This window comes from Polypterus senegalus, chromosome 1 (assembly GCF_016835505.1).
Source record: "Polypterus senegalus isolate Bchr_013 chromosome 1, ASM1683550v1, whole genome shotgun sequence".
Lineage (NCBI taxonomy): Eukaryota > Metazoa > Chordata > Cladistia > Polypteriformes > Polypteridae > Polypterus > Polypterus senegalus.
The window spans coordinates 257,879,705-257,892,126 of record NC_053154.1 but is presented as its reverse complement, the minus strand read 5'-3'; the positions used below and the strand labels follow the sequence as shown (position 1 = coordinate 257,892,126).

At 36.9% G+C, this 12,422-nt stretch overlaps 1 protein-coding gene across 1 annotated transcript in view; it reads left to right on the top strand.

Moving 5' to 3' along the window:
- Positions 1 to 12,422, top strand: part of fbxl15 (F-box and leucine-rich repeat protein 15) — a 16,333-nt gene continuing 3,911 nt past the window's right edge. Inside the window, exons 1-4 of the mRNA XM_039772491.1 lie at positions 1 to 164; positions 4,019 to 4,178; positions 6,413 to 6,915; positions 10,197 to 10,400. Coding sequence (XP_039628425.1) covers positions 142 to 164; positions 4,019 to 4,178; positions 6,413 to 6,915; positions 10,197 to 10,386 — 876 coding nt within the window. The 5' untranslated portion in view covers positions 1 to 141 and the 3' untranslated portion in view covers positions 10,387 to 10,400. The remainder of the gene's footprint in view (positions 165 to 4,018; positions 4,179 to 6,412; positions 6,916 to 10,196; positions 10,401 to 12,422) is intronic.

Sequence of the window (12,422 nt, the reverse complement as noted above, 5' to 3'; positions counted from 1 at the left end):
TTTCTGGTCGACTGCAAAGAAATATTGATTTCCTCCACCCCCGACAAAATATTACTCTGAATGTAACCGAATTGTATTGTAGGCTTCGTTCATGACAGGTGAAAATTTAGGCGGCACGCCACGAGTTTGGTGTTGTTAACAATGGAAGGAGGTGAAAGTCGCAGGTATAATTATTTGTTTTTATCAGTGTATGTGACCTACCCGGTAGCTCTGAAATTCGGTGAATGACAACTAAGGAGGCCGAATTGGTCATAGGTTTTGGTTGCCGGTAACAAATGATGCTTGCGGTTTACGCTCGATTAAACCGACTTGCTATTTATTAATGTGTACGTTGAACGTTATGCGTACATTATGTTTATCGTTTCTGTTTAACTTAACGTTGCATTGTTTACACACAGTATTTTGTTATAGCTATTCATTGATATGTTGTGGCGTTGAACAGCTATTAAAGTATTGATAATATTTAATAGTGGGATGCGTTTGATAGCTGTTTCACATAATAACACCGGGACAATAATTTTGAAGACAGCAGTACGTTAATCGATAGATGTTTGTCGGTTTATCAAATGCAAACTCGGAAACCAGGCCGAAAACCACTCGGAGACTCTGGGGCAATTTAAAGATGCCAGTTCAGAAAACCTGTGGCACTTTTTGTGGGTAGGAAAACAAAAGCATTCATGTGGTGAACGCCAAACTCTGTACAGACAGCATTTAAAATAAAGGACTCTGGAGAAGTGAGACAACAGCACGCACCAAAGTAAAATAGGCATATCCAAGACGCGATAAATTACAAAAACAAGTCGAGGTTTATATTGTGTTGCCTGTTGCATATCCAGCGTAACGTCGCTTTAAGCATCCTCCTTGTTATTATAGGTTGATTAGACAGATTTATAATTTTTAAGTCTCATGAGTTGACAGAAATCAAACAAAAACAAACATTGAACTTAATTGTATAAATGCCTTTCATTGACTACTACGAAGTACAGTTTTAAATTTAATTACCATGGTGTACCCTGTCATAATTAAAAGGGATCATTTAAATAATTGCTTTTATAAGTCTGTTGTTCTATTCTTTTGTACTTGCATGAGTTACAGGATGGCTGATGCTACTAAAATTGCTCTGAAGTTTTAAATAATAGAAACGGGATGCAATGGAATGAACCGACATCATGCCTTTCATCAAGCACAGTGATAGATGTAACTGAATGGTGCAAGTTAAGTGCATTAGGATATGTCCATATGTCTTAATATTAACATTTAACAACAATCCATCCATCCATTTTCTAACCCGCTGAATCCGAATACAGGGTTGTAAATTATTAATTTATACTGAAAATATCACTTCAGAGGTACAATTGGAGGATCATGCATAATTTATATTAAAATTGCTTAACTCAAATTGTTTCTGTTGCAATGAGATTGCCAGTTAAGTGTAAATTTAGATACCAGCAGTGCAGTTTTGTTGGAAAACGTACAGATTTTTTTTTTTTCACAAAGCTGAAAAGTTTCAAGCACTGCATTGATAGTCAGGGTGAGAGAGTGGGAGCAATCCCTTATTTTGAAAGGAGTCTTTCTGGAATTGATGGAAAATGTTTATGCAAGCTGTGTGAGGAGTAGTTTGGTCAGTGGGAGTGAGACATGGTCTTTGGAAGTGGAACATGCAGCAGAGCTGGGGAGAACAATATTGAAAATGATCAGATGGATGGATATCTGGAGTGACTCAGAGCAAGAATAAGATGAATGTCCGATTAAGAGAGTCTTTGTGTGGAGACGACAAGTGTTGTGGTGAGGTGGGTTAGGGATGTGGAGTGAAAGGGAGAGGAGGATTGCATGATGATATGCATCAAGATGGAGGTAAACGGGATGAGCACAAAAAGTAAACGTCAGTGGAGGTGCTGTCAGTCGATAGGAAAAGAATGGATCTCATACCAAATGATGCCTAGGACTGCAAAGAGTTGAGTAAAAATATTTGTGGGGCCAATGGCTGAACTGAATAAACCATTTAAAAATGGCCATTTTAGTTCTTATTTAGTTAACTGGATGTTTTTAAAAAGAGCTTCCTGTTTTTATAAAGTATAGCGGGGTACTCAGTACTAACTGTGGTGTAATAAAATGAAGGTGTAGTCAATAAATATATTCATACCAAAATTTCACTGACTGTACTCATCATGGAGGGAAACTTTGCAAAAGTCCCAAAAATGCCCCAGAGGCACATAGCCTATGGTTTTGCCATGTAAAAAAAAAAAAGGAAATCTGTGCAAACGTTCATGGAGATTGTTTGTCTGGTATGCAGGGCCATACCATTGAACCTGACACACAAATGCACATTCAGCTTTAAATAGTTAATTAATGTGAGCTCCTCAGCATCAGTGTCAACTACTTTAGATATTTGTGTCTCACTTAAGTTAGCTTGTTATGTCAATGTTCATTTCCTAGAATGTTAGTCATAAAGTTTTAGATGTTTATCACATAATCTCTGGTCTTTAGTCTGGTAGTTTGTGCATGTTTCTACAGCATAGAACCAAGAGCAATAAAATCTTGGCCTTGGAAAAACTTGAATTGGTCAAGGAAAAAAAATACAATCATTAAATGATAATATAAAATATCAGTTTGCACATTATAATTTGAATTAAAATAGTGAGCATACCAGGAGTGCTTTAATAATTAAGAGTTAAACCTGAACTGTTTTTTGCAGTAGTCATGCTGGCTGTGTTTATTAACAATTTGTTTTCTCTGTTTGTCTTCTCCAATCTGGTGGACCTGCGTCTGTCTAGGATGCAAGGTGCAGTTACTCAGGTAGCACTCTGGCCTTTTGGAAATATTGCATCCCCCTATTCTTTTCCTTCAATTTTTCTCTCACACTTACAACCACCCAGGCAACATTAGTAGAGCTGACATACTCATGCTTAGAAAAGAGCCTAAGCCTTCGGAAAAAGTTGTGAAATGTCAAATGAAAGTGCTGCTTGCTGAACACTGTGATAATTGGCTTGTGCATATTCATTTCTGCTAAATATCAAATCAAAAATTCAATTTAATGCCCAGCCCTAGTTACAAGTTATTCTTCCTATTTCATTGTTAAACAAAATTTAAAATAGAGGATACATCAACCCCTTGAAGGCAGAGGATAGAAAGGCATGCACAAAGAAAACTAGATGTGTTTTACTCGTGCACCTTTGATACTGGTTGTATGTGAAGAGATGTAATCTTATATTTATTACGTCTTAGTGTGTAGGTAAAATATGTAGCTGATCTGAGTTGTGAATAAGCACAAAACTATGAACTAGAAAAGAAAGCAATTACAGTTTATATCTGTAACACTTAATGTCATTTTCATATTACAGTTTATTAGATATCCTGAGATTTCAAACTCTGTAGCAGTTATGTATACCTCCTCAAAGTGATTATTAGAAATTTTAAAAGAAACCTTATTCAACACTTTATATTAACATACAAAGAACCATAGGCACATGGGATAAATTAATAAGTAGCATGGTAGAACGTAGAACTTTAGGGATCTCCAGATCTTGACCTGATGTTATTTAGGAAAGTACAGTATAGGTAAGTAAGATGGATGGCCTTGTTAAACTGAAAGGCTTGTTCACGTCAGTAAGTTTCATTAGTTTCTAGTATCTTCTCATCTTCCTTATTTTGACTTAAACATAAAATTCTTGAACTTGGATAAAAGTACAAGTTAAAAGTTGTGCAAAAAATTAATTTTAAATGGAGAGGGTGTTGCTTTACACTTTTGATGGTTTACCATCATTTGTTTTCTTCATTCATCCATACATTTTAACACTGTTATCCCAGTGGGTTTGTAAGACATGATCTTGATGGAATGGCTGCTCATTGGGGATTGCCCATAAATTCATTTTTTGTAAACAAGTCAATTCAAGGCTGATATCAGCCTGATAGTTAAAAATTGTCTGTTTAAGTAAATGTCGGCTCCAAATAATTCTACAAAATTAATCATAAAGACTGTTGATATGTTAAAAACTGTATTTCTTTTTTCTGTGTGTAGGTTTGAATTTTTAGATTTACCATGGGAGGATATTCTTATTCCTCATGTTTTAAGTTATCTTCCACTGCAGCAACTTCTGAGCTTACAGAGAGTAAGCAAACAATTTCAAACACTTGTCCAGGTCTACCTGGCCAACTGCCGGACATTTGATTTTTCACAGGTAAAAATCTTTAATTTTCTAATAAGTTTAAAGCTTTTAGAATAAATCTGCATGTTCCAAATTATTTTGCGTAGATCGTCTGTCCATCTATCCATCCATTCATCCATCCACTTTCTAAATTTACCTAATCTACCTAATTGTGGGATCACAGACGGGTAGAATCTACCTTCATAACCAGTACCTGGTTTAAGGACCAACATTTATAAAAATTGTTTTTTTGCATTGTCTTAATTGATATTCTAATTTTCCGAGATACTGAATTTGGGACTTTCATTAGTTGTCAGTTACAATCATCAAAATTAAAAGAAATAAACATTTGAAATACATCAGTCTGTGTGTAATGAATGAATCTAATATACAAGTTTCACATTTTGAATGGAATTATTTAAAAAAATCAATTTTGTCATGATATTCTAATTTTATGACCAGCACCTGTGTGTATTTGTATAATATAATATATGTGTGCATATATATATATGCACACGCACACACACAGTGGTGTGAAAAACTATTTGCCCCCTTCCTGATTTCTTATTCTTTTGCATGTTTGTCACACAAAATGTTTCTGATCATCAAACACATTTAACCATTAGTCAAATATAACACAAGTAAACACAAAATGCAGTTTTTAAAAGATGGTTTTATTATTTAGGAGAAAAAAATCCAAACCTACATGGCCCTGTGTGAAAAAGTAATTGCCCCCTGAACCTAATAACTGGTTGGGCCACCCTTAGCAGCAATAACTGCAATCAAGCTTTTGCGATAACTTACAATGAGTCTTTTACAGCGCTCTGGAGGAATTTTGGCCCACTCATCTTTGCAGAATTGTTGTAATTTAGCTTTATTTGAGGGGTTTCTAACATGAACCGCCTTTTGAAGGTCATGCCATAGCATCTCAATTGGATTCAGGTCAGGACTTTGACTAGGCCACTCCAAAGTCTTCATTTTGTTTTTCTTCAGCCATTCAGAGGTGGATTTGCTGGTGTTGGTTTGGGTCATTGTCCTGTTGCAGCACCCAAGATCGCTTCAGCTTGAGTTGACGAACAGATGGCCGGACATTCTCCTTCAGGATTTTTCGGTAGACAGTAGAATTCATGGTTCCATCTATCACAGCAAGCCTTCCAAGTCCTGAAGCTGCAAAACAACCCCAGACCATCACACTACCACCACCATATTTTACTGTTGGTATGATGTTCTTTTTCTGAAATGCTGTGTTCCTTTTACGCCAGATGTAACGGGACATTTGCCTTCCAAAAAGTTCAACTTTTGTCTCATCAGTCCACAAGGTATTTTCCCAAAAGTCTTGGCAATCATTGAGATGTTTCTAGCAAAATTGAGACGAGCCCTAATGTTCTTTTTCTTAACAGTGGTTTGCATCCTGGAAAATCTGCCATGCAGGCCATTTTTGCCCAGTCTCTTTCTTATGGTGGAGTCGTGAACACTGACCTTAATTGAGGCAAGTGAGGCCTGCAGTTCTTTAGACGTTGTCCTGGGGTCTTTGTGACTTTCGGATGAGTCGTCTCTGCGCTCTTGGGGTAATTTTGGTCGGCCGGCCACTCCTGGGAAGGTTCACCACTGTTCCATGTTTTTGCCATTTGTGGATAATGGCTCTCACTGTGGTTCGCTGGAGTCCCAAAGCTTTAGAAATGGCTTTATAACCTTTACCAGACTGATAGATCTCAATTACTTCTGTTCTCATTTGTTCCTGAATTTCTTTGGATCTTGGCATGATGTCTAGCTTTTGAGGTGCTTTTGGTCTACTTCTCTGTGTCAGGCAGCTCCTATTTAAGTGATTTCTTGATTGAAACAGGTGTGGCAGTAATCAGGCCTGGGGGTGGCTACGGAAATTGAACTCAGGTGTGATACACCACAGTTAGGTTATTTTTTAACAAGGGGGCAATTACTTTTTCACACAGGGCCATGTAGGTTTGGATTTTTTTTCTCCTAAATAATAAAACCATCATTTTAAAAATTGCATTTTGTGTTTACTTGTGTTATATTTGACTAATGGTTAAATGTGTTTGATGATCAGAAACATTTTGTGTGACAAACATGCAAGAGAATAAGAAATCAGGAAGGGGGCAAATAGTTTTTCACACCACTGTATAATATGTATGTGTATGTATATATGTATGTGTGTGTATATACACTGTATATATAATTTAACATGTAATCATGTCAGTGCTTACTTACTTGAAAATGTTCAAGTTTCTAATCAAACTGAATTTTTCCAGGTTGGCCTTTACCTTCCCAAGCATGCATTTTGTCACATGGTGAGAGAAAACAAAGTGATTCAAAATCTCAACATCCACAACTGCTCTGAATGGATCACTGATAAGGAATTACTACCTGTTATTAGCCAAAACTGTCATCTTCACCGGATAAATATGAAAGGCTGTGTGAGACTGAGCCGCCATTCCCTAGTTGCAGTTTGTCTCAGCTGTCCCCATTTGCAACATCTTGGCCTCGCACATTGTGAGTGGGTAGACAGTCTGTCTCTACGCAGCTTGGCAGATCACTGCCCTCATCTGGAGTCCATCGATCTTACTGCATGCCGCCATCTCAAGGATGAGGCCATCTGCTACCTGGCTAGGAAATGCGCCAAGCTGAAGTCACTCTCTGTGGCTGTTAATGTAAACATCACCGATTTATCTGTGGAGGAGGTAGCCAAGAACTGCTTGGAATTGGAACATCTGGATCTCACCGGATGCCTCAGAGTTAGAAATGAATCAATTAGGTACTATTAAAATTTCCTTTTTAACCTCATGGGGTAAAATTTTGTTTTACCAAAGTCATACTAAAACTGATTTTACTAGCATACTAAATACAATAAATGTATTTACAGGTAAGTTAAAGAACGTTCCCTACTGTTACTGTCTTTTATTTCAAAGCTAATGTTTGAAGTTAAACACAAAATGTATGATTTTTAAATAGCATTTAGCACATGGTGTGGAAATTGGTTATGAGTGAATGAATTATACAGTAGGTGTCTGGAGTGTTGTCAGTGTAAATACAACACAAATGGCAGTTAGGATATAAAACATTTTCAGACCAAGATGGATGCATCAGCGGTCTATTTCAACTTGATTTCTTTTTGCTGTATTGATAGGGCTGATGACCAGAGATGTACATGAGAGAGTGTTAGTGGTGATTTAGTATTAAAAGCAAAATGTAGAACTGAAGAAAAAAGATGATATACTGTATATGAAGGCTGGTATGGAGGAAAAGGAACTAAGTGCAAATCCTGGGAAAGTCAAGGTTTGAGTAGTGTGGAATAAGATGGCATAGGGCGGAGAAATGAAAGTATGTCTGGAGGAACCCCTGGGATGGTGGAAGTGGCTTAATAAGGGATATAGTGTTGTGAGGGATAAGTGGTGAGTTTGTGAGCCACTTAACATCACCAGGGATGTGTTTCAGATTAAGTAACAAAGTTCTGCCATGTAGATGTCATGCAAAATGCAAATGGAGGAATGGAAGATCAAGAGGAGAAGGATCTAGTGAGTGCAGAGACCAAATTTGTGGTGAGGTGGTAGTCACATGATGAGTAGCTAACAAAACAAAGGAAACTGCTAAGTAAATGAGGGATACAAATTCTATTGAAAACAGGTATAGTCACTGAAATAATTAAGCAGTTAACATCACATAATACTTAAAGATCATGTCATAAGTATTAGGCAGACCTGTTCACTCATCATGTTGCTGATGAAGAACTGCAGGGATCTCACTGAATTTAATGTTGATTGGGGCACGGACGGCAGCAGATTAATTCAAAAAGACTACTCTATTTCCTGTGATTTCATGGGGAACTATGATTAGGATGGTTTTGGCAAGGAAGTTATAGAGAAAGACCTCAACATCTTCAGGTAACTGGATAAAAGCACAGACGCCTTTGCTTGAATAGTTAGGCAAGAAAACTCAGTTGACTGACATCAGCTTATTACACAGCATTCGTCAATACAAGGCAGGAGTAGGATGTTTCATAAGGAACAGCCAGTCAGACTTGGCAGAGAGGAATACTGTGGGTGAGTTGCATTGTTTATACCTTTTTAGTACTGTTACGAATGTAGTTTTGCATGTGAAATGGTACAAAAACACAGAAGATGAACAGTGGATAAACATTATATAGCCGCAATCATTCTACATGCTGTTCTTTAAGAAAAGATGAGCACATTAATGGTGCACACAAAAACAAGCCTATAGGTGTAAGTGCTCCTTTCTTGTGAAGAGATCTGATGGCTTTTTTGTCATGTAAGGTGCATTTTGTGCCATATTTTGCATATATTGATTCTCTTAGAATGAAAAATAAACTCAAATACAAAACACGTCTGAGCAATCCTGTTCATACTAAAATGCAGCATTTCTATGCTAATCCACAGGCATTCCATAATGGTCAACAAAAGGTTTGACAAGCATGACCACTGTAGTCACCAGATCTTACACCACTTAAACACCTTTAATAGATTCAGGATGGATTCTCAATGCATTTTCTACCATAAAAACTTAAAAAAAAAAAAATTTCTTAAAGAATGATACTTCACCCACCCAGCACACTTCCAGACATTTGGTGTATGTGGGCTGAGGTGACTTTTTAAAATAGTTTACCTTTATATTGATGCAGTCAGCAACATACAAACACACTACTATTTAAAAAGTATAATGACATTTTATATACTGTATATAAACAGAATTCTATAATAGGCCAAATTCAATTTTGTTGATATAGGTAACTATTTAAAAGATGATGTTGTATAAACCTGATATAAAACTATATCTACTTATTTGTCTTAAACTTGGTAGCAAGTATCGGTTTCCAGATGGTAAAATTTGGAAACATCCATTCAAGCCATTCTTTGCCTTTCTTTTTGCTGGTTTTGTTATACAGCTCTTGAATTCCTAATTGCAGTTGTGCACAGAAAGCAGACCCCAGTTGGGCTGTTTTCCAAAGTTTATTTTTCTTAGTCACAGACAGACCTCAATACCAGACAAGAAGTGAAATATCAATATGCTCCCAATATGACATGTATAATAGCTCTGTAGGATGCTAGTTGAAATGTTCATTTTCCTCAGTCTTGTTAACAGATAGCTGCACTTGTGACATTTTTTTTGTAGATGTATTGCGCCCTTTCATTAAAAATTCAAGCTGTTATCCAAAATGGTTCCCTGGTACTTAAAGCTATTAACAATCTCAGTTTGTTCCACATTGAAGACCAGTGGTAATACTGGTTCAGCATTTTTTCTGAAGTCAATGAGCAGCTCTTTTGCATTCCTCATATTTAGTTGAACGGTCTGCTCCTCACACAGACTGTGCACCCTCTTGGCCTCTCCCTTAAAATGTGCCACATTGTTAGATGTGTCAGTCAAAACTGTATTATTGGCAAACCTGGCAGCAAAACACTTGGCTGTCATATCCTCTTAGGCTGGTAGTATAAGAGAAGCTGATAACTGTGCCTTCTGGAGCTCCTACTGATGAATGATGAATTGCAGAATATAATTGTCAGTCTTCACAAACTGCAAACCAGTTAGGAGAAAGTCCATAATCCATAGGGTGAGATAGGGGTCAACTTGTAACTCTGTAATTTACTGCAGATGATATCAGGTTTCATGCAGGTAAAGGCTACATTTAGTGCTCTCTTTGTTTTATGAGTTACTTGTACTTTGCCCATGTGAAGGAGAAAACAAATAGATGAAATATGACAGGTGGAGGTGTGCCCTTTTGGATACTAGAAGAAGAAATGTGCCTTGCTGTTAAGGATGACAGGATGGTGAAAAGTGAATGTATTAGAATTGTGGGGCAACTAACCAAACTAACAATTATTTTGAAATCTGTCTTTTATTTAATAAATTGCCATTACGAATGTTATTTTATTAGCACCCCTTCCACTCAAATCTCTCAGGATATAATCCCAACAGTAATTTGTAAGTTGTAAAGTGAATGGGTGAATAGTTTGAAGTTGGTTTAATGCTATTATTGCACAGAAAATATGTACTAAATATACTATGATGTTCCCTTGGTTTTAGGACTGTCATAGAGTACTGCTCCAACCTTCGTTCACTAAACGTTAACCACTGCCACAATGTCACAGAGTCAAGTTTAGGATTACTTAGAAAAAGAGGCGTGCAAATAGATGTTGAGCCACCACTCCAGCGTGCTCTTGTTCTACTGCAGGATGTCATCGGGTTTGCACCCTTTATTAACCTCCAAATCTAAAGCACTTCTTTGAGGTAAATGTTCTTTTTGTCTTGGTGATAAAATATGTATTCATATTTTCATTACAAATTCAGATCTGGATCCTGTGGTAGTAGTTGTTTAAATGCCCATGGTAAAGTCAAAAATGTTTTTTTAAACTGCAGACGGTGAAATTTCCAGTTTATTATTGTTAAAAAAAAAAAAAAAAGTCCACATTTTGTTAAGCCTATTTACAGCGTTATGAGTGGCAGTAAGTTTATAAAGGTAATCAATTGGAAAATTAATGTTTAAATGTTATTTTTTAATATGAATTTATTGCTCATCTGTCAGTACTTACTCAAAAATGATGCCATGCCCAAATGTATCTGCTTTTTTTAGTTTCTCACAAGCCTATTACAATTGAACAACTAGAATTAAGATACTGAGGAGAAACTAAAACTGTTAAAAGTAACAACTCTATTTTGTACTCTTTTTAAGAAGAGTCTGAACATTTTAGATAGCCAGAAGAAATCTGTTAAACAGCTATGAAGCAAAAATTATAAAAGCCTATACTTGACCTCTAGAAATATGAGGGACAGTTGGGAAAATCCTTAGTGTAGCATATGAAGGACCACAGACTAAAGGTGATGAGGAACCTGGTAAGAAGAAGAGTGATAAGACCCAAAAGGACTAAACAAGTGTTTGCTATTAAACTCCAGTTTTAATCGGGTGCCAGCAGAGAAAGCGTAACAGAGGACTAATGTGGTTTAAGTGAGACTTTACATTAACAAAGTGTGCAGAAGTATTCTATCAGTCTTGCCAGGAGTGTTGTAGCACAGTATAGAGAAACAAAAGCCTGAATATGAAGTTGACTTGCATAGATAATGTAAATGAATTATATGACTGGGTAGATGGCAAAAATGATTAAAGAAGAGGAAGTCTTTCAAGATCACAAGATTACTGGTAGTAGTTGAAGGTAAAAGTGTAATTCTGTAAAGTACAGTTCTTGGTGGGAAATGCAGTGGTGTGAGAAATAGAAGGTAGGAATAAGATGTGTAGCTTAGAGAGGTTAAGTGTAAGATGATGCTCATTCTTCAGAATGAGATGGTGGAGAGATAGCTGCAAGTCTATGCAAACATCTAAGGATCATCTCTCTGCATTGAGGCAGAAGGGAGAGCCATAAGAAGATGCAAAAGTACCCTGGGAATGAATATTAGAAAACGAAGAGGGCAAAAACTCATTCCTAGTGACAAATCTATGGAGTGCATAACAGGTTATGCCACCAGACGCCAAACAACTGTCTAGGAAGGTAAAAACAGTGATGAAAGGTTGAATTTGTCCATGTCCAGTGTGTCATTCATAAAATACCATTTCAGGTATTGGTAAAGAAATACAAGATATGCTCGCACCACAGATCTTCACTGAATGCAGATAACCAGTATTATTGAGTTATTTTTGACTTGCTTGATGATGGAGGTGGTTTACACTTCACACATATCTCTCTCATTATATAAAATGACTTGTCATTGTGAAAATGCTATATGATGAATTGACTATTTAAAAACCTTCTGTAGTCTATGTTCATAGTAACACATGGAACCACCAGCATCTCCTCACTAGCTAGTACCATGTCACATGAGAGACAGAAGGCCATCTATAAAGCTCAAAGCTCTCTGCTGCAATTAAAAGTACAGTACCTTTACGCCCATTTTCCATTTAATGAACAGCCAACAGCAGGAGATTTTTTATTTATTTATTTTTTTAAATTCTACCTGTGCATTTTTTCAGAACCTGCTTTTTTTCCCCATCACAAGGTCATCGGAATTACACCCTATCCCAGCAGCACTGGGCTCAAGGCAAGAATCATTGCTGTACTAGAGGGTGCTAGATCGTCACACGACTGACAAGTTCTCAATATACAGTCGCCAATAAGTGTAACATGCATATACTTGGCATGAGGAAGCAAACAGGGTACTTCTAGAAGACTACAATGTTAGCAAAGCTTGCAGCTGAACCCCCACTAAGCTGTGATGCAGTAGTGCCAACCACTACAGTACTATACTACCCTGTTGCCAAAC